Source organism: Dipodomys merriami, unplaced genomic scaffold (genome assembly GCF_024711535.1).
Source record: "Dipodomys merriami isolate MVZ:Mamm:240054 unplaced genomic scaffold, mDipMer1.0.p SCAF_2, whole genome shotgun sequence".
Classification (NCBI taxonomy): Eukaryota; Metazoa; Chordata; class Mammalia; order Rodentia; family Heteromyidae; genus Dipodomys; species Dipodomys merriami.
In genome coordinates, this window is record NW_027203381.1 from 68,895,578 (window position 1) to 68,918,967 (window position 23,390).

A 23,390-nucleotide genomic window follows, 5' to 3' on the forward strand; every position below is an offset into this window, starting at 1 on the left:
GATTCTGAAGAGCACACCTAGGCCATCTTACTATTCTCTTGTAGCCTGTAGCCTACCAAATCCTATATTCAACTACCTGCTAGTAAAATACTTTGTCAGTTGGAAGTGGTCACTTCAGCCTAATAATTTTTGTATCATTATCATTCAACATCCATTTTTGAAATGTAGATGTATAACTAATGAATACCAGGAATATTCATTAAAGCTGCAATAGATCTTTCTAGTTCCTAAACCATGTACCATTCTATAAAAGATCTAGCTAAAAAATTTAAGTACTTAAGTGGACACACACACACACACACACACACACACACACACACACACACACACACACACACACACACACACACACACACACACACACACACACACACACACACACACACACACACACACACACACACACACACCTCTGCTGCCCCTCTGCTACCCTTAGTTGAGATCAGCTGTTAATCTGTTCTTTGTATCCAAAAGAACCCAGCATAATACTTTAAGAAAAATAAACCACAAATGTAGAACAAATAATAGAGCACAATAAACAAGACAACAGTATCCATTTCCTGGACCTTAAAAAAAAAAAGGTTGCCAGGAGCTAGTGGCTCACAACTGTAATCCTAGCTATAACCAGGAGGCTGAGATTTGAGGATCATGGTTCTTATATCCAATTAACCACCAGAAAAGCAGAAGTGGAGCTGTGTATCATAACCCCCCCAAAAAAGGTCAGAATTATAAAGTGTTTGTTCAGTAAGTACCCAAGGATCCAAGGGAAGACAAGAGAAACAGCCAAAAACAGTATGTTGTTATATCAAAATGTCATTTGCCATTACTGACCAGGCAAGAAGAGTCATATCAAAGTTTTCTTCATGAACATTTATATTTTTATTATACTTTTGATAGCTATACATATACATTTAAGTAAGTGAACCAGGATCATAGCCACAATCTTAAATATCCACTTACAAATGCGTTTAAATATTTAGAAATCCATTCTGAAGACTAAAAGTCTTACATATGCATACTGATATCCATTCTTGAGAAGTGAACCAATGCTATGGCTCCACCATCTGAGGATGTTACTGAATTTTTACAAATACATAATCCCACTTCAATACTATATTATTAATCCTATCATGAAAGAAATGCTTGAAAAATATAGAATTCTTTCTTATACCAAAACATGAAACAGGTATGTAACTAAACTGAGTTGAAATTTTAGTCACTTTAAACATTTCTAACATTTCTGTCTTTATGACATTGGGTTACCTTTTCTAATATTTAAGTCATAAACACACTTACAAAAAGAAGTGTAAGCAGGGCACCAGTGGCTCCCAGTCATAATCGTAGCTACTCAGGAAGCTGAGATCTGAGGATTGTGGTTTGAAGCCAGCCCAGGCAGAAAAGTCCATGAGACTTTTATCTCCAATAAACCACTCAGAAAAAGCCTGAAGTGGCACTGTGGCTCAAGTGGTAGAGTGGTACCCTTGAGCACAAAAAGGTACAAGGACATCACCCAACTCCAAGTTAAAGCCCCAGGACCAAAAAAAATAAAAAGTGTATGATGCCACACATCAAATTATGATTTATTCTCATAAAACCCCAAAATATTTAGGAAAATTAGTAATATTAAACAGAAACACTGATCACCTCCTGTGACACTACATAAAACAATGTTAACAATTTGGCATCTCTTTTTCTTTTTTTTTCTTTTTTTTTTTTTTTTTTGCCAGTTGTGGGGCCTGAACTCTGGGCCTGGACACTGTCCCTCAGCTCTTCAGCTCAAGGCTAGTGCTCTAGCACTTGAGCCACAGTGCCACTTCTGGCTTTTTCTGCTTATGTGGTGCTGAGGAATCGAACCCAGGGCTTCAGGCATGCAAGGCAAGCACTCTACCACTGAGCCACCTTCCCAGCCCTTGGCATCTCTTTTTCAACCTTGCTTGTTCTAATTTTTTTTTTTTAATGTTTTTTGGGGTTGGGTCGTGGGCCTGAACTCTGGACCTGGGTGCTGTCCCTCAGCTCTTCAGCTCAAGGCTAGCGCTTTACCACTTGAGCCACAGCTCCACTTCCAGCTTTCTTCCTTTTTTGCTTATGTGGTGCTGGGGAATCGAACCCAGGGCCTCAGGCATGCAAGGCAAGCGCTCTACCACTGAGCCACCTTCCCAGCCCTTGTTCTAATTTTTTTAATAGCCTAATAAGCCTATGGTATTTTCTTTTTTTTTTTGTTGGTTGAGGGGTCTGAACTCTGGGCCTGGGCATTACCCCTCAGCTTTTCAGCTCAGGCTAGCACTCTACCACTTGAGCCACAGCATCACTTCCGGCTTTTTTTGCTTATGTGGTGCTGAGAAATTGAACCCAGGACCCCATGCATGCAAGGCAAGCACTCTGCCACTAAGCCACCTTACCAGCCCTAGTTTATTTTTTTATTTCCCCCCCAATATATAACAGTAGACAAATCCCTTTGTCTAAGGAAAAAAAAATCACTTGGAAATTCCTTTTTTTTTGTTGTTAATTTCACAGAACACTTCTTAAGAATGGCAACTTGAAGCTGGATATCAGCAGCTCATGCCTGTAATCGGGAAGCTGAGATCTGAGAACTGTAGTTTATAACTAGGCTGGGCAAAAAAGCCTGGGAGACTCTTATTTCCATTTAACTACCAAAAAAGCCGGAAGTGAAGCTGTGGCTCAGGTACATAGCACTAGCCGTGCTCAAAACAAGCTTAGAGTCAGCACAAGAGCCCTGAATTCAAGCCCCAGGGTTGTACACACACGCACACGTGCACGCACACACGCGCACACACACACACACACACAAAGACAACTTGAATTGTCTCCCCAACAAACTCAGTAGAAAATCAGTGAATCTTAGTTTCTTAGTTTTCAGTTTTATTAAACCTCCAGCCAATTTATACATGCAAAAGAAATATTTTAGGGCTAGGAAGGTGGCTCAGTGATAGAGTGCTTGCCTTGCATGCCTGAGGCCCTGGGTTCGATTCCTCAGCACTACATAAGCAAAAAGAAAAAAGCCGGAAGTGGCGCTGTGGCTCAAGTGGTAGAGCACTAGCCTTGAGCTGAAAAGCTGAGTGACAGTGTCCAGGCCGAAAGTTCAGGCCCCACGACTGGACCCAAAAGAGAAATATTTTAAAAGGTAACAGGAAAAAAAATAATTTTTTTCCTTGACATTCTCAACTTTAGTAGTCTCATAAAACTAACATTCAAATTAAACCTGATTTCCATCTAAATTAATTTTTTCTTTTTCTTTTTCTTGAGAGGAAAGTACTGTGGATTGAAGTCAGGGCTTCATACATGCTAGGTAAGTATCAACCACTTGAGCTAGATAACCCATTTTATTTTTATAAGGATTTTCTCCATTTTTAGCTTAAATGGAAAGGTTCATATTTATAAAGTGAGAATAATTTGTCACCAATTATAATGAACTGATTTTTTCTATCTTATTTTCTATCTTATCTTTTCTAAGTTTTTTCCAAGATAGTCACTTTTAACAATAAATGTTAATGCAGCCGAATTAAGCCTTTGCTATAGGCCCTTGATGACTAAACATTTTCAAAGTTTTACACAAAAGCACTAAATTTTGGAATTAGCTTAGAGTGACTTAAAATTTCCTCTGGCAACTTTAACTATAAATAAAGATAAAACACGAAAGTTATGAATTTTAGAAGAACATTTCTAAACACAATAAGTTATTTAGGATTACAGAAAACATTTAACTGTAAAAAACTTATATGAAAAAGTGGCCATATTTGAAAACAGCAAGAAGGATTAAAATAGAACACAGGATAGTAATGAGCAGAGTCACAGAGCATACTAACGAGGTATGTATAGTCAGTCCTACTGGAACATGTAAGGTTACATTCTTGAGGATCTGTAGAGAGAAGAGTGAGAATTAGAGACATTTAAAATGCTACATCTTACATTAAGATCACTATTTCTTTTGTGTGTGTGTGGACCTAAGCTTTGTAAGCATTTTTGCTCAAGGCTAGTGTTCTACTCAAGGACAGTGCCTAGGCTCTGAGTTCAAGCACCACAACTGATTTTTTAAAAATACTATTCATTTGTATTTAAAAAAAAAAATCAAGCCAGACACCAGTGGCTCACATCTGTAATCCTAGCTACTCAAAAGGCTAAGATCTGAAGGTCACTGTTCTAAGCCAGTCTGTGCAGAAAAGTCCTTCTGAGACTCTTATCTCCAATTAATCACTCAAAAACTGGAAGGGGAGCTATTGCTCAAAATGGTAGAGTACTAAGCCTTGAACAGAAAGAGCTTGGGCAGCATCCAGGCCTTGAGTTCGTTTCATGACTGACAAAGAAAAAAAAATCACATTTTTCCAAAGGTATTTTAGAGTTTGAAAACTATTCAGGTACACTATTCAGGTACCACATGGCAGTGACAGTGTGCTCAAAAGCAATTCTAAGCTGTCTTAAATGTTGGCACACTCACCTATTCTCAATTGTCAGTTCTCTGATATGCACAGCATACCACACTGTAAGATGTGGCTTTTCTGAGCTACCTGGTAGAAAGACTTCTAGCAACAAAGAAAGCACTTCAGATCTAAATATGCACAATAAATAAATAACGCCACATGGTTATCTGACATTTATGGTGTTTGATAAGTTTAAATGTAATGAAAGTATACAAAAGATTTCTAAATGAGAAGGCACTAAAAACACAGAATATTAGCTTACCGACTTATACTTCATACTGTTCCACTGGCAGATATCCTTACTCTTGAAAGCACAAGGAGCTGCCACTTTGGATTGTGCCCAGCATTTCAAAACCGGAAATTCTGAGAAAAGTGGTAGAACAAGATAACAGAAAACTTTAATTTGGACTAAAGGCTGCTGCTGAACTTCAGCAGCAGCCTTTCATGCAAAGATGTGAGTATTGAAACCTTTTAACATGTAATAGATATGATTCAGATTCATTTTAGCATCTTTTTTTTTAAATGTGGATGACTATAAAATTATAAAATTACAAAGGTATCACAGAAATTTAACCTGACTTCTCAACAATGCCATTACATGTTTAATATAAATCTTTTGTTGTTGTTGTTGGTCATGAGGCTTGAACTCTGGGCCTGTACACTATCCTTCAGCTCTTGAGCTCAAGTGCTCTATAGCTTGAGCCACAGCGCCTCTTCAGGTTTTCTGGTGGTTTATTGGAGAAAAGAGTCTCATGAACTTTCTTGCCCAGGCTGGCTTTGAACTGTTATCCTCAGATCTCAGCCTCCTAAGTAGCTAAGATTACAGGCCACTTCCGACTTTTTCTGCTTATGTGGTGCTGAGGAATCGAACCCAGGGCCTCATGAATTCAAGGCAAGCACTCTACCACTGAGCTACCTTTCCTGAAGTCTTCTTAATAGTGAGCAGAGCTGGGCACCAGTGACTCACACCTGTAATCCTAGCTACTTAGGAGGTTGAAATCTGAGGATCACTGTTCAAAGCCAGCCCAAGCAGCAAAGTCTGTGAGACTCTTATCTCCAATAAACAATTCAGAAAAGAAGTAGCACTGTGGCTTAAGTGGTAGAGCACTAGCCTTGAGCTGAAGAGCTGAGGGACAGTACCCATGCCCAGAGTTCAAACCCCATAACCAACAACAACAAAAAAAAAAGTGAGCAGAGAAACAGTGGCTCATGCCTATAATCCTAGCTACTCAGGATTACTCAAGATTTCACTTCCAATGTTAGCCAGAAAAAAAAAAAGGAGGAAGAAATAATAAAAAAAAATTGCATTGGGCTGGGAAGATGGCTCAGTGGTAGAGCACTTGCTTTGCATGCATGAGGGTCTGGGTTCGATTCCTCAGCACCACATAATCAAAAAGAAAAAAGCTGGAAGAGGCGCTGTGGCTCAAGTGGTAGAGCGCTAGCCTTGAGCTGAAGAGCTGAGGGACAGCGGCCAGGCCCAGAGTTCAGGCCCCACGACTGGACCCAAAAAAAAAAAAAAATGCGTTCAATTCATCAAAATCTTCACCTTTTAAAAACCTGGGCAAAGTCAAAAGTTAACAACAGCAACAAAAAAAGCCAACAAAAGGACACTAAAAGACATGTAATAGAGACAAAACATCCAAAGACATAAAGACCTGAAATATCAGTACAAAAAAGAAAGTAGGATAGAAGCAAGGTGGATCAATGTCTATAGAGAACAATCACCCAGCAATGAGAGCACAAGTCTCTAACCCTAGCATTCCAAATGATCTTGAGTTCACAATCAACTTGGGCTACATAAAGAAACCCAGTATCAAAAATAACAAGAGTTGAGGGGTATGGTTCAACCAGTAGAATACCTACTTACTAACAGAAAAACCCCTGAGTTCAAAATCCAGTATTACTAAAACGAAACAAAATGCCAGGTATGGTGGTACACACCTATAATCTCAGCTACTTAAGAAGTAGACACAGGAAAATCATGAGTTTGAAAATAGCCTGGGTATAGTTAGCAAAACCCTTTTTCACAAACAAAATTAAAAAAAAAAAAGCAGTTCAAATCCTAGTACTGAAAAAAAGGAAATGGGGAAAAGGGGCCATAGAGGCATTGTTCAAATGGTAGAATGCTCACCCAGCATGCAGAAGTTCCTGAATTCAATTCCCCAAACCAGGAAGGACAAAACAAATAAACAACAACAAAGACAGATATAGTATGCCTACTGATAAAACAACACAGCACTACTACCTATTTGTCAAAGTAATCAAACCTACATCTATTCATACTTCTGGAGCAAACTGCCGACATCCAGGAAATAAAGGAGTCAGAGGAATATAAGGAACTCCATCATAATAAAATCAGGAGAACAGAAGCTAGGAGAAAAAACCTTACTGGTCAAATGACTGTAGTCATTTTAATAGATTAATTTCAAAGAAGAAAGAGACATGCACGAACAAAGGGACTTCATAGAAATAAAAGATTGTATGAACAAGACTAAATGACAACATCTAAGAATCTATAACATTAGTGTGAAAAAAAGGGTTAGTGTTAGAGGGAAGAAGGCTATGATTAGACAAACAGCCACTAGGGTGGCAAGCAAAGTTTTGTGTCTTCCCTTGGATGGTAATTATAGGTCATCTGTTTCAATTTCCAATCAAAAGGTTGAAATAAAAAAAGAAACAAGCTTTTTTTTTTTTTCCTTTTTTGCAGTAATAGGGCTTGAACTCAGAGCCTGGGCGCTATCCCTGAGCTCTTTCACTCAAGGCTAGTGCTCTACCACTTTGAACCACATCTCCCCTTCCAGTTTTTGAGTGGTTGATTGGAGATAAAAGTCTCATAGGGACTTTTCTGCCTGGGCTGGCTTAGAACTGTGACCCTCAGATCTCAGCCTCCAGAGTAGCTAGGATTATAGGCATGAGCCACTAGCACCAGGCAGAAACAAGCTTTAGCCATGTCTGTCTTGCTGGAAGCCTTGCCACCCTCACCTTGGTCACAGTACATCAACAGATCTGGGTTGTTGACCACAATATGTGTTTCTCCATCTTTGCTTTGTGGCCGATGGTAGCGGTAATGCACAGGTAAGAAGGCGTGGAAACAATCAATGCACTGGACATCTTTTCTGGCATACATGAGAATTTCAGATTCCCTGGACAGATAATTGGGGGCTTCTATATTAAAATGTTCTGAAACCATCACTGCCTGTTGAAGAGAACACCAGTATTATTAATAAGAAATAAGGAAAAATGAAAATCCAAAAGTAAATGAAGACAACTATTATACAGATATGCAGAAGTGTCAATTTACCCCCTTAAAGAATACCTCTAGCCGGGCGCTGGTGGCTCACGCCTGTAATCCTAGCTACTCAGGAGGCTGAGATCTGAGGATCGCGGTTCAAAGCCAGCCCGGGCAGGAGAGACCGTGAGACTCCTATCTCCAATAAACCACCAGAAAACCGGAAGTGGAGCTGTAGCTCAAGTGGTAGAGCGCTAGCCTTGAGCTGAAGAGCTGAGGGACAGCGCCCAGGCTCAGAGTTCAAGCCCCACGACCGACAAAAAAAAAAAAAAAAAAAAAAAAAGAATACCTCTGTTATTCCTCCATTTTTAATTTTTCATAGAAAACACAGGAATCAACTGGAGAAAATATACCCTGGGGTAACAGCTTTCCCCATAATAAAAAAAAAGTTTCTATGAAATTTCCCGACTAACTTCTATTTAGGTGATAAAACAAGTATCAAGGTAAGTTAAATTATGTGAATAAATATGATATCATTCAGTAATTACAAAACTAACTGTAACAGAAACAGAAGCCTGTATTAGGTTACAATGAATGGGATAACTCTGGTAATTTCCTGTTCTTTAGTGAAGCAAGTAAAATGGTAGTGAGTCAGATAGGCAAAGATTGTCAACTCTTTCCATAGTGGGTATAAAAAGTTAGTGGAGCCAGGCACTGGTGGCACACACCTATAATCCTAGCTACTCAAGAGGCTGAGATCAGAGGATTGCAGTTCAAAGCCAGCCTGGACAGGAAGTCTGTGAAACTTTTATCTACAATTAACCACCAGAAAACTGGAAGTGGTACTGTGGCTAGAAGTGGTAGAACACTAGCTTTGAGCAAAATGCTCAGGGACAGTCTCCAAGTTCAAGCCCCATGATTAGGGAGAAAAAAAAGTTAATGGAAAAAGTGGCACACAAGTAGCTTGGATCTTTTTCTTTTTTTGTCAGTCATGGGGCTTGAACTCTGGGCCTGGGCGCTGTCCCTCAGCTCTTCAGCTCAAGGCGAGCGCTCTACCACTTGAGCTACAGCACTGCTTCCAGTTTTCTGAGTGTTTATTGGCGATAAAAGTTTCACAGACTTTCCTGCCCAGGCTGGCTTTGAACCACAATCCTCAGATCTCAGCCTCCTGAGTAGCTAGGATTACAGGTATGAGTCACCGGCGCCCAGCACAGGATCTTGGATCTTGTGTTAATACTGGAGATCAAACCCAGGACCTCATGCATGCTAAACACTCCACTTCTACGCTGAATGACATCCTCAGCCCTTGCAAACTTTTTTAAGATGCAGTTTTAAAAAAGAATTCTATAGCCAAAAGACAACTACAGGAAGAAAAATAGGGTAATCCTGGGGTTCATGTTTATATGTTACTTCTCTCAATATCAGTGCCTTTTACTACCTGATATTCAATGGCTTGTTTCATTATTTTATATATTTTGTCTATTTCTTGGTTATTTCAAGAGAGACATTAAATCTTTTCTTTTTCTCTTTTTGGTGCTAGTACTAAGACTTGAACTCCGGGCTTTTTTGCTCAAAACTGATATTCTACTCCTTGAGCCACAACTCCACTTCTACTTCCAGTGTTTTGGTGGTTAGACAGAGATAAGATTCTCAGCCCTGGGGCTGGGAAGGTGGCTCAGTGGTAAAGTGCTTGCCTTGCATTCATGAGGCCCTGGGTTCGATTCCTCAGCACCACATAAGCAAAAAAAGAAAAAAGCCAGAAGTGGCACTGTGGCTCAAGTGGTGGAGCACTAGCCTTGAGCTGAAGAGCTGAGGGACAGCGCCTAGGCCCAGAGTTCAGGCCCCACGACCAGACCCAAAAAAAAAAAAAAGATTCTCAGCCCTTTCCTTTTGGGGATAGCTTTGAACTGTGATCCTCAGATCAGCCTCCTTGTATCTAGGATTACAGGTATGCGCTGGGCTTTGGCTCCTTTTCTTGTACAAAAGCCTAAGTCTAAATATCATATATTTTGACTGAGTAAAAGTTAGAGTTTCAAAAACATTGTATTTTCACTTGGAACTACAAAATATCAATTTCATGTTTTAACTGAGTATTATGTTGTTTTCAAGGAGTATGAGAGACTTTTTTTTTTTCTTGCCAGTTGTGGGGCCTGAACTTTGGGTCTGGGCACTGTCCCTAAGCTCTTCAGCTCAAGGAGAACGCCCCACCACGTGAGCCACAGCGACACTTCCAGCTTTTTCTGTTCATATGGTGCTGAGGGCCTCATGCATGCAAGGCAAGCACTCTACCACTGAGCCACTTTGCTAGCCCCGAGTACAGGAGACTTTTTATTTAAGTGTTTGTCTAGAGGCTGGAGGTATAGCTCAGTGGTAGAGTGCTAGCCAAGAAGGTGTGAGGTACTAGGCTGGATCCAACTGAAGAACTAAGAAAGAAAGAGCACTCTAATAACCTTACTTAAAAATGAAATGAGCCGGGTGCTGGTGGCTCACACCTGTAATCCTAGCTACTCAGGAGGCTGAGATCTGAGGATTGTGGTTCAAAACCAGCCTGGTCAGGAAAATCCATGAGACTCTTATCTTCAATTAACCACAAGAAAACTGGAAGTAGTGCTGTGGCTCAAGCGCTAACCTTGAGCTAAAAAGCTGAGGGACAGTACCCAGGCCGAGTTCAAGCTCCACAACCAACCAAAATAAATAATAAAAGAAATCAAGTTTATTAGATGTCTTTTGGTGAAGCTTTTTCTTTTTGCAATGGTGATATTACACTGAGGACATCAGGAATGCTAAGTGTGTGCTCCCCACTCCATTAAACCTTCAACCCCTTTTAAACTTATTTAGGGTTTGTGTTGATTGATCTCAAATGCCTTACAACGGATTTTGTAGCCATACCACCCATCTGCTTTGTCCAATTGTTCTAAATTAGTTAGAGGCAAAAATGTTTATCTCCAGGAAGATTTAATTCCATACAGGCAACAACTAATTCTGCATATAGGGCTGGCAAGGTGGCTCAGTGGTAGAGTGCTTGCCTTGTATGCATGAGGCCCTGGGTTTGATTCCTCAGCATCACATAAGAAGTGATGCTGTGGCTTAAGTGGTACAGCACTAGCCTTGAGCTGAAGAGCTGAGGGGCAGCATCCAGGCCCAGAATTCAAGCCCCAGGACCAACAAAGAAGAACAGAACAAAACAAAAAAAAAAACTAATTCTGCATATAACTTTCCTTCTATTTGTTAAAATCAACATGTAATAGTACTTTTCATGACAACATTCCTCTGCACAAGGGATTGGGCCATAGTCTCAACTCAGCTAGAAAGAAGAAAAATAATGTATGATATTAATGCATCAATTTCCAATTATGGGTTATGGGACATGTGACATATAGTCATATTTTTTTTTTGCCAATCCTGGGGCTTGAACTCAAGGCCTGGGCACTGTCCGAGCCTCTCTGTGCTCAAGGCTAGCACTCTATTACTTAAGCCAGAGTGCCACTTCCAGCTTTTTATGTTTATGTGGTACTGAGGAATGGAACCTAGGGCTTCATGCATGCTAGACAACCAATCTACCACTGAGCCACATTCCCAGCCTGTGTGACATATATTTTTCTATAAATTTTCAAAATAAATAAAGAAATACAGGCCTATGCCTGATGGTATATGACCACAATTTCAGCTACTCAGGAGGCAGAGGGAAGATCAAGGTCTGAGGTTAGCCTGGGGAAAAGCTTTAGATTCTTTCTGAAAAACAAACTGAAAAGCAAAAGAAGGGCTGGAGATATGGCTCAAGTGATAGAGCTCCTGCCTAAAGAGCAGTGAGGCTCTGAGTACAAACCCCAGTAGTAAGGGGAAAAAAATTAACACAAGATTAGGGTTTAGATTAGGAAGCCAAGTATCAAGGTAAGGAGAAACTTGTCAATTAATAAGTAGCCAAGACATTTCTCGGCTGTGGTTCAAGATGTAGAGTGCCAGCCTTGAGCAAAAATGAAACTCAGGGACAGTGCCCAGGCCCTGAGTTCAAGCCCCAGGACCAGCAAAAAAAAAAAAAAATGGAGATAATGTGTCTTTAGGATTGCTATAAAGATTGATTTATGGGTTGGGAATGTGACATTGTGTAAAGTGCTTGCCTAGCATGCATGAAACCCAGGATTCAATTCCTCAGTACCACATAAACATAAAAAGGCAGAAGTAGCACTGTAGCTCAAATAGTAGAGCACTAGCCTTAAGCACAGAGAGGAGGCTCAGGGACAGAGCCCAGGCCCTGAGTTCAAACCCCAGGACCAGCAGGAAAAAAAAAAAAAGATTGATTTATATAAGTAGTATGAGACACAATTTTTTTTAAAAAGGTTAATTTTAAGCCAGGAGCCAATGGCTCACATCTGTAATCCTAGCTATTCAGGAGACTAAGATCTAAGGATCACAGTTCAAAGCCAGCCTGGGCTAGAAAGCCCATGACACTCTCATCCCCAATAAACTACTCAGAACAAGCCAGAAGTGGCACTGTAGCTCAAGTGATAGAGCACTAGCCTTAAGCACAAAGAGGCTCAAGGACAGCACCCAGGCCCCGAGTTCAAGCTCCCTGAGCAAAAAAAAAAAAAAAAAAAAGTTAATTTACCTTCTTTAAAAAAAAAAAAGAAAAAGAAAATACCTGGCATATAGATAGATATCTATTAAGTATTTGTTTCCTTCTTTTCCATACATAAAATATAGTTTAACAAAATTGCTATGGAAGTACTACTTACTAATCATTAATCTTCTCTGTATACACACATAGATGTATATAATATTTTCTGTAAGCTATCATGCTGAAAAGCTTTAAACCAGCTCAGATGATGTAGTAATAACAAGTTGTAGTAATAACTCACTTGTTGAAAAATACTCCCATTAGTAATAACAAGTTGTAGTAATAACTCACTTATTGAAAAATACTCTCATTCTATCTCTAAAAGTATCTATTTGTTTTGTTTTTGTGCTGGTTCTGGAACTTGAACTCAGGGTCCAGGCTAGCACGCAATCACTTGAGCCACAGCCCAGGCTTTGTTTGAGCTTAAATGGAGATTAAAGTCTCACTTTAACTCCTCACTGGCTTCAAACCATAATCCTCAGATCTCAGCCTCCTGAGTAGCTAGGTTTACAAGTGTGAGCCACCAGGACTCAGCTAAAGTATTGCTTTATATATTTAAACAAAATGTAAATTCGTTTGTCTGATGTATTTTGCCTTGATCCAAGTTATTGAGTCCCTTAATTAATTTCTCACAGAAAAAAATTCTTAATAGTTATACCTCTGTTATGTTTTTCTCTCGTAATGAAGCCAGTTCATATGGATCCACAAAAAGTCCTGTTGGGATATAATGTTTAATTAAGAGTCGGCAGGTCTGCAAGTCTTCAATGCTTTCTCCAAACTTCACTTTTATTACAAGGTCTCTGGAAGACAAGTACAGTTTAAAATAAATCTCTTCATTCAATTGTTAAATGATATAGTACAACATTGTGTCTACAACAGCACAAACATTATATTTCAAATTCACTTTCCAAAAGTAGATTAACAAATGAAATATTTATACTATGTCATAGTTACCCATTAGCTCTTTCATAATTTATGTTATAAGCAATAATGTTTATTAGAAAAAAAATTAAGATCACTTGAAAAACAATTAAATCCAAAAAGTAATCACATATTTTCAATAAAGTAAACAACATAATTTGATAGGGAAAGATAAGTCTTTCAACAAATGATATGTGTGTAAATATATATGTATGCATCTATACACACATGTGTAAATAGATGTATATGTATATTATATACATATATCACATATTGCAGTATATACATATGTTCACATATGTGTGTACATGCACATGTATACATATATTTATACATATATAGCTCCATCTGGTTCAATATTTGCTATAAACCATTTATATATCTACATGAATACATACACATATATACATAGATATGGTATATATACATATAATCTTTTCTGACCTCATAAATATATCTACAAATTAAAATACATTATAGGAGCTGGCTGCTGGTGGCTCAAGTGTGTAATGCTAGCTACTCAGGAGGATGAGATCTGAGGATTGTGATTCAAAGCCAGCCTGGGCAGGAAAGTCCTAGATTTTTATCTCCAATTAACCACCTAAAAAACAGAAGTGGAACTGTGGCTGAAAGTAGAAGAGCAGTAGCCTTGCACAAAAAAGCTCAAGGACAGTGCCCAGGCCCTGAGTTCAAACCCCCTCGACCCACAAGAAAAAGGAGGCTGAGAACTGGGGATTGTGGTTCATAAAGGCAGCAAAGTACATGACACCCTTATCTCTAATTAACCAGCCAAACAGAGCTGGAAGCATGCTCAATGGTGGAACACCTGCCTAGCAAGCACGAAGCCCTGAGTTAAAGCCCCAGTACTGGGGGAAAAAAAAAAAAGAGGAAGTGGCACTCTGGCTCAAGTGGTAGAGTGCTAGCCTTGATCTGAAGAGCAGAGGGACAGCACCCAGGCCTCAGAGTTCAAGCCCCAAAACCGACAACAACAACAATAAAAAAGATAGTTCTCACAAGTGTGTTACTAGCCTGTGAATACATAAACCAAGGATGGAAAGCTTTCTTTAAAGAGCCTCATAGCAAATACTCTTGGCCTTTTTTTTTGTGTGTGAAAATACTGTACAGAGGGGTTACAATTACATGGGCAAGATAATGAGTACATTTCTTATCAAGCATTGTAGCCTCCTCCTTTGTTTCCCCTTCCCATCCCATCCTCCCCCCACCCTCCCACTCTTGGTCTTTTGAGACACCTAAAATTTGTTATATATTTGCTTCCATTTTTATACTTTAAAAATGTAAAAGTTATTTTATACACTGCTAACTATCAAAAAGAAGCTGGGCACTAGTGGCTTGTGCCTGTAATCTTAGCTACTCAGATGGATATCTAAGGATAATCGTTCAAAGCCAACGTGGGCAAGAAGTCTGTGAATCCTTACCTCAAATAAATCACCAAAAGAAGCCAGAAATGGAGCTGTGGCCCAAGTGGTAGAGCACTAGCCTTGAGCAAAAAGAAGCTCAGGGAGAGCGCCCAGGCCCTGAGTTCAAGACCCAGGACCAGCATCAAAAATAAATATCAAAAAGAGAAAAGAGAATCCTCAACAGCCAGTTGTCAACAATTTCACAAAACAGAAATAGACAAAATTAAGTCTTTGTGTTGAAGTGACTTCTCAGTAATTGAGTTTAAACAGAGAGAAACAGACATATTTTCCAACACACACACACACCAAAAAAAAAACCCCAGCATTTTACCTTCAGTAGAATTACATTCAAAATCTCCCCGTACTTGCTGGGTATGGTGGTACACTCCTGTAAATCCAGCACATACTAATCTATGCTATATAGTGAGTGAGTGAGACCTTGATTCAAACAAAAAGAAAGAAGAGAGAAAAAATGGAAAGGACAGGGAAAAATAAAGACCCTACTAAAATATAAAATGGCAAGCCACAGAACTGAACATTTCAGAATACATGCACTGCCAAAAGTCTTGTATCAAAAGCAACTAAAGGATTTTTAAACTCAATATGATGAGAAACAATCCAGTTTAAAAATGTATTAAAGGGGTTGGAGATATAGTTCAATCAAAGAGTACTTGCTTAGCATGAACAAGGCCCTGGATGCAATCCCCCAATATGGCTGGTACACATACACACACTACACACCACGCACACCACGCACACCACACACACACCACACACCACACACACACACACACACACACACACACACACACACACACACACACACACACACACACAAAGAAGTAAATTTAAGCAGATACTTCATAAAGGAAGATATGTAAGTGGCCAATAACGATGTGAAAAGGTGTTCAACATTCTCAGTTATCAGGGAATACAAATTCAAATCATAATATGATACCATTACACAGTTACCACAATATCTATGATTAAAAAGACTGACTATACAAAATGTTGACAAGAAGAAACAGAAATCCCATATTTGCTGGTGGCAGTTTGGCAGTTTTAACATGTCTATATGAGGCCTTACACGAAGATGTTTCCTGAAGCTTGCTTTGCAATAGCCCAAAGTTGTAAATGACTCTAATGCCACTGAGATGAGACATGAAAGGTTAAACAAATTTCAACATTTAGCAACAAAAAAGAAGTACAGAGAACATGCATGAGTCCCCACTGCCATAATGCTGAGTGAGAACTTAAAATGCTGAGTTCTTCTACATCTACAATCTGTTAATCTTTCCTTATCCACCCTAGCAGCAAGATCTTTGCTCTAAACATAACTAAAAAGCCTCCTGAACCTTTGTACAACTTAATGTAATAAACATATAAATTTAAAATCAGTATTTTAAAAAAATCCTCAAGGAAAAAATGATTTTTGGCCAGCATAGTAGCTCAATCCTGTAATCCTAGTTATATGTAAGGAGGAAATGGGTAAATCATAGTATGAGGATAGCCCCAGCCCAAAAAAGAAAAAACTTCATGAGTTATCATCTCAACCAATAAAGGGCCCATTGACGCCTCATTCTAGCTATGTCAGTGGGGAGGGATATAATGGCTGGGCGAGATGGTACCATTCACCAAAAACATGGGGAACCAAAATAGGAGGATCACAGTCCAAGCTAGCCTGGGCATAAAGGGAGACCCTGTCTCAAAAATAACCAAGGGGGGGGGGCAGCAGTAGTAGTGGAGGTGGGAGGGAAGGGATGGTAGGGGAAAAACAGAGGAGGAGGCAACAATGCTTGGTAAGAAATGTACTCATTACCTTGCTCATGTAACTGTAACCCCTCTGTACAGTATTTTCACAATAAAAAACTAATTTAAAAAAAATAACCAATGCAAAAAAGGCTGGCAGAGTAGCTCAAGTGGTTTAGTGCCTGTCTAGCAAGTGTGAGTTCCTGAGACCAAATTCTAGTACCACCAAAAAAAAAAAAAAGTAAATAAAAATTTAAAAGATAACTGATAGCTGGGCACCAGTAGCTCACACCTTTAATCCTAGCTACTCAGGAGGCTGAGATCTGAGGATCATGGTTCAAAGCCAACCTGGGCAGGAAAGCCCATGACACTTATCTCCAAAAACTACTCAGAAAAAAGCTAGAAAAAGAAATGCTTTGCTCAGGGAAATTCCCACTGACGTGAAAGACACGCTGATGTCCCCAGGCCCAGGCCAGGGCCTGGCGATGCTGCATCAGGGCCGGCCCCAGCCGGCCCTGCTCCTCCCCCTCCTCAGTTTCCAGAGAGAACAATAAACCATTTTTTAAAAGGTAAAAAAAAAAAAAAAAAGAAAAAGAAAAAGCTAGAAGTGGCCCTATGTCTCAAGTGATAGAGCACTAGCCTTGAGCAAAAGAAGCCCAGGGAGTGTCCAGGCCCTGAGTTCAAGCCCAAGGGGTAGGGGGGTAAGAGGGGAGATAAATGATACTTTCTCAAGGTCTCAAACAAGTAAAACGGATTTCTATTTTCCGGAACTATTCTTATGGTTTCTCTCACTTCATCCTTGGTTATATATACTGCTTATACTCTCATCATTTATAACTGGAAAACTACATTCACCAACATAAAAGCCTAAACAGGTACTTTTTCTTCCTTCCTAGAATCATATATACGATTCTACTGTCAATTCTGCACTGTTCACTAGCTCCTATTCCTCTTAAAATTCAGCCAGGGAAATAGTTTTACACAGCCTAATAACTGCAAAGAAAGAAACTACATACTCAGTATAAGTCCCCTGATGTCGTGTAAAATGTGTCTCTGGAATACCAGCAACTATTAGAAATGTCTTCCCACCATCTCCCTTCCCAAATTAACTTTATTACGTTACATTCACTTCTCTCTAACAAACTCTGTGGGCTGCGAAGGTGGCTCAGTGGTAGAGTGCTTGCCTAGTACGCATGAGGCCCTGGGTTCAATTCCTCAGCACCACATAAGCAGAAAAAGTTGGAAGTGGCACTGTAGCTCAAGTAGTAGAATGTTAGCCTTGAGCTAAAGAGCTGAGGGCCAGCGCCCAGGCCAACAGTTTAGGCCCCAGGACTGACAATAAATAAATAAATAAATAAATAAATAAAATCTGTTAGTCCTAACTTGATCACCTAACTCATTATTAACAGTTAACATATTTCTTGAGTAATTACTATATGACAAGTACTATACTGAGGAGCTTTTGGTATTTTCTGATTTCATCCTCACAATACTAAGGAAATATTATCACTCTCAGCTTCACTGATAAGGTACTACACACTTAAATAACTTGCCTAAGGACACATAGATACTGAGAAGTACAACTACACTTTGAGCCCAAATCTAAGTAAAAAGAAGACCAAATTTTTCCACTATATCACTTCCTAAACATTTATGTGAACAGACTAACTTTGAAGACAGAGGACAGTGAGATGATTTCACTTAAAGTGACTATAAAATGAAATTACTTAAAAAAGTATTAAACTTATATATCTAGCTATCAAAGATCTAAGATTCATTTCAAAGAAATCACTTGAAAAGCTTTAAAATTTAGGAAGTTTTCTTTTCCTTTTTCCTTTTTTTTTTGGTCATTCGTGGGGCCTGAATTCTGGGCCTGGGAGCTGTCCCCCAGCTCTTCAGCTCAAGGGTAGAGCTCTAGCATTTGAGCCACAGCGCCACTTCGGCTTTTTCTGCTTATGTGGTGCTGAGGAATTGAACTTAGAGCCTCATGCATGCAAAGCACTCTACCACTGAGCCACCTTCCCATCCCTAGGAAGTTTTCTTATAGAACAGTTTCCACAAGTTTTTACCAGTCTTTTAGATCTTCAATACTAGCAAACATCTTTTTTGTTTGTGGGGCTAAGAATGAAACTTAGGGCCTTATACATGCTGTATCCCCATCCCCAAACATTTATCATTTATTTAGTTGTTTTTGTGACTGACCAGGGCCTAGGTTTTGTGCTAGTTTCAACTCAGGGCCTAGGTTCTGTCCCTGAGCATTTGTGACCAAGACTAGAACTTTACTACTTGAGCCACAGTTCCAATCACGGCTTTTTTTTTTTTTTTTTTTTTGGTGATTAATTGAAGATTAAGACTCTCACAGACATGGGGCTGGGAAGGTGGCTCAGTGGTAGAGCGCTTGCCTTGCATGCCTGAGGCCCTGGGTTCCATTCCTCAGCATCATATAAGCAAAAAAAAAAAAAAAAAAAAAAAAAGCCAGACGTGACGCTGTGGCTCAAGAGGTAGAGCGCTAGCCTTGAGCTAAAGAGCTGAGGGACAGTGCCCAGGCCGGGTTCAGGCCTCACGACCAGACCCCAAAAAAAAAAAAAAGAATCTCACAGACTTTATTGGCCAAGCAGACTCCAAACTTGGGTCCTCAGATCTCAGCCTCCTTAGTAGCTAGGATTATAGGTATGATCCTCCAATGCCTGGCAAACATTTGTCTTTTGAAAACAGTTTTAGATTTAGAAACAGCTTGGTTATTTGGAACCAAGTCTAGTAAAGAAGAAATCATTATTTCAAGAGATACATATTATTTGACAGCACAGCTTTAAAGCACAGCACAATAATATTATCTGAGTCAGCTCTATTTCTGAGCCCTAGTTTCCACATCTAAAAATCAAGAAATATCTGTCTCATGGCTATTGTGAAGATTAAATGAGATATTGTATATGTAGCTTCTGGCTATATATATAAAATTAAGCATATATTTTTCTCCACTATTACTTTAATAGTTTCAAAGTTTGAAGCACATAGGATACCCTTATTTCAATTTGTCCATATTTTAACTATCAACTCTTTCTCTATTATATGACAGTATGTGAATATAAGTAGAAATCAATGGGCAACTTACCTGTGGAAACCATCTTTCAAAACTTCTTGCCTCAAAATAATTTCAGAACAAGTGGCCCTGATGCCTGTAAGAATCAAAAGACTTTTTAAAAGACACTCAGTGAAAGAATATTTAAACAACTGAAAATAATTACACCAATATGCTTGGGTTGTCAGAAAAACTAACCAACCTAAAGGCAAAACAAAAAAAAAAATTTCATGTTAAATAGTTTAGGTAGGAAGGGGTGGCTCACCCTAGCTACTTGGAAAACTGAGGGAGGATCTATACTCCAGGACAACTCAGGAAGAACAGTCCATGAGACACTGTATCAACCAATAGATGGCACCTGTTATCCTAGGCCACATAGAAGGCTGAGATAGAGAGGATCAGGGTTCAAGTCCAGCCAGGACAGAAAAGTCTGTGAAAGACCCTCTCAATAAAAGGGAGCTAGACATTGTGGCATATGCCTGTTCTCTCAGGATGGGAAGCCTAACATAGGCAATGACCACCCAGGTATATGCTTGGATAGGAAGCAAGATCCTATCTCCAAAAAAAAAAAAAAAAAAATCACAAAGGCTCAGCAGCAGAGCACCTGCCTACCAAGTATAAGACCCTGAGTTCAAGCTTCAATACACCTCAACAAAAAATTTAAGCTGTTTGAATTTCATGTAGATCTATTTCCATTGTAGCATCTTGGTTGAAAATACTGATGGTAGCGCTGAGTGCCAGGGGTGCATACCAGTAATGCTACCTGTTCAAGGGCTGAGATCTGAGGATCATGGCTTGAAATCAGTCTGTACAGTTTGAAAGATTCTTTTTGGTTTTTTTTTGGGGGGGGTGTAAGAAATGTTATGTATTGTACAAAGAGAGGGCCATCTGGCTCCCATTTCTGGGCCCTGTTAAGACTATACATTCTACAATAGTAACTCCATTTCTTTTTGACATTCAAAGAGCTCCAAAGGCCTATGATCCTGTTCATTGAAGAGTCATAAACCCTTCAACTCCAGTTAAATCCTTGGTGTTTCGGCTGTATGGGAGCCGTGGAGGCTGGTTTTGTTGGCGGTCCTGTTACAGCCCCGGCAGTAGCTGGTTTAAGAGTGTAAGGTTGCTGTCTCTGAGAGGCATAGGTAGGGATGGGAGGCAGTTAGTTCCCTTCGTATTCGATCACTGCCATCTTGACTGGATCCTGCTTATTACGATTTGGGATCTGCAGCATTCTTGTGTAACCTCCATTCTGATGATCTCAGTAGCAAGAAGCCAGTACTTGAAAGAGCTTTGGGATCAAGTCCTCCTCTGTGAGCCAGAAGTCAGCCATAAGCTTCTAGACGTAGCTCCTCATTTCATCCATGCACCCCTACTGTGCCTCAATGAGTTCATGCTGCACCAGTTCCATTTCGCACCAGTTCCATAAAAATGTCACATATCAAGTGGATTCAAGACTTAGGGCCAAGGCCCAGGCACTGGTGCACATGGCCGTGGGATATGGTTGCAGCAACCATGAGCCACATCTTCACAGCATCAACCCTGAAAGATTCATCTCTAATTAACCACTAAAAAGCTAGAAATGGAGCTGTGGCTCAAGTGGTAGGGTGCTAGCCTTGAGCATAAAAGCTCTGGAATCAGGGGCTGGGAAGGTGGCTCAGTGGTAGAGCGCTTGCCTTGCATGCCTGAGGCCCTGGGTTCCATTCCTCAGCACCACATAAGCAAAAAGAAAAAAGCCGGAAGTGGCGCTGTGGCTCAAGTGGTAGAGCGCTAGCCTTGAGCTGAAGAGCTGAGGGACAGCACCCAGGCCCAGAGTTCAGGCCCCAGGACCGGACCCCAAAAAAAAAAAAAGCTCTGGAATCAGCACACAGGCCCTGAGTTCAAGCCCCTGGACAAAAAAATTAAATAAATAAAAATAACATAAAATACTGACTTTGGAGTTCAATTGTCTGATTTCAAATATTAGTCTATTGATAGCTCCGTGTCTTTGAGCAAAATAATTTATCTCTGTAGTCTTCGTAAGAATTTAATATAGGGACTGGGAAGGCGGCTTAGTGGAAGAGTGCTTGCCTAGCATGCATGAAGCCCTAGGTTTGATTCCTCAGTACCACATAAAGAGAAAAAGCCAAAAGTGGTACTGTGGCTCAAGTGGTAAAGTAGTAGCCTTGAGCAAAAGAAGCTCAAGGGCCGGGCGCTGGTGGCTCACGCCTGTAATCCTAGCTACTCAGGAGGCTGAGATCTGAGGATCATGGTTCAAAGCCAGCCCGGGCAAGAAAGACCGTGAGACTCCTATCTCCAATAAATCACCAGAAAACCGGAAGTGGCTCTGTAGCTCAAGTGGTAGAGCGCTCGCCTTGAGCTGAAGAGCTGAGGGACAGCGCCCAGGCCCAGAGTTCAAGACCCACAACCGACAAAAAAAAAAAAAAAAAAGAAGCTCAAGGACAGTGCTCAGGCCCTGAGTTCAAGCCTGTCAAAAAAAAAAAAAAAATAAGAAAAAAGAGTTTAATATATGTAGAAGCACTGAGAACAATGCTACCATATAGTAAGCATTCTATTAATAGTACTTCATTCAGATTAATCCCAGGACAAAAAAAAAAAAATAGAATGGCTTAAGAGCCAAAATTTCTGTTTTAAACATAGCTCATTGAAACTGTGCCTTTATCAACTACATAATGATAACTTCTGTATTCTAACATCCATGCCTGGGGAAGGGGCTTAAAATAAAAAGGAAAACTGAGGCACTCAAACATCCAAAGACTTCATTTATAAGGTTAAAATAACCAAAATTTTACTTGACTGATTCCATGCTATCACTCAACTTACCTACCATAAAATTCAAAATTCGGTCTCTGCCCACCACCAACAATGCCAGGCTATAGAACTAGTCTCTACAGCAAAAGCTAGAGGTATGTAGGAAGAATATTAAAACACTCAGCAACCATGTAGACTGCATGCCACTAACCCACTAGCTCTATTTTTGAGAAGATGCACTAAGAAAATGACAGGGAGGCAAAACCTTTTGAAATTAGGAAAAAAAGCAGAAAAAATGCTAAAATCTCCATATTCAATCTTGTCCTTTGAGCTTTCACATTTTCTGTTTTTTGTAACTTTTACAACTTAGCACATCAAGTAGGTGTAAAGCTACTTGAACACAGGAGAAAGCAAAGGTTTATAGTTAATTAGTGGTGGGTCATACAACTAGTTAAGACAGTGACTCATTAGAAAACAAGTTTTGCCTAACTATTAAATTCTATTGGGATGTATTCCAGAGAGTAGTAAATCATTCATTTTAGATGGTAGAAAAGGCTATTTTACAAATAGTATAGTATATTAAGTATATTAAGTATTACTTTTTCATGTTTACTACCATACATTAATAGTAGGTCTCACTGTGATAATTCCAGAGTTATGTCCAGGAACTTTGTGTAAGTTCATCCCGTTATGTTCCCTTAATCACTCTTCGGCCCAGAATTGATTCTGGGTTTGTTTGTGTGTGCTAGTACTGGGGCTTTAACTCAGAGCCTTGTTCTTGCTTAGCCTTTTCACTCAAAGTGGCACTATACCACTTGCGCCTCACCTCCACTTCTGGCTTTTTGCTGGTTAGAGAAAAGTCACCTGGGCTGGCTTTAAGACTCACTAAATCCCAATCCTCAGATCTCAGCCTCCTGAGTAGTCAGGATTACAGGCATGTTTCACAAGCGTCCATAATATGTGTGGGCAACTGATACCTATAGTTGATTTTTAAGGCAAATAATTTCTATCTGAATTCACTTTCAAGAATCCATCCTCTTAGCTACACATAGTAAGTTTATGCCTGTAAACTCAACACTTGGGATACTTAAGTAGGGAACGCCAAAGAGGAGGCCAGCCTGGAATATATAGCAAATCCCTTGTCTTAAAGGAGAAAAAAAAAAAGTGTCCCCCTCTCCCTGTTTTATTTTTGCTCACT

The 23,390-nt window shown here is 39.8% G+C and overlaps 1 protein-coding gene and 1 pseudogene across 1 annotated transcript in view; both read right to left on the reverse strand.

Moving 5' to 3' along the window:
* Nucleotides 1–2,202: 2,202 nt before the first annotated feature.
* The window catches only part of Pigx (phosphatidylinositol glycan anchor biosynthesis class X), a 28,348-nt gene continuing 7,160 nt past the window's right edge, over nt 2,203–23,390 (reverse strand). The window contains exons 4-8 of the mRNA XM_070028861.1: nt 19,481–19,544; nt 12,939–13,080; nt 7,419–7,632; nt 4,699–4,799; nt 2,203–3,877 (exon numbers count right to left, since the gene is read on the reverse strand). Coding sequence (XP_069884962.1) covers nt 3,734–3,877; nt 4,699–4,799; nt 7,419–7,632; nt 12,939–13,080; nt 19,481–19,544 — 665 coding nt within the window. The 3' untranslated portion in view covers nt 2,203–3,733. The remainder of the gene's footprint in view (nt 3,878–4,698; nt 4,800–7,418; nt 7,633–12,938; nt 13,081–19,480; nt 19,545–23,390) is intronic.
* Nucleotides 20,467–20,967, reverse strand: LOC138831655 (large ribosomal subunit protein bL17m pseudogene; annotated as a pseudogene).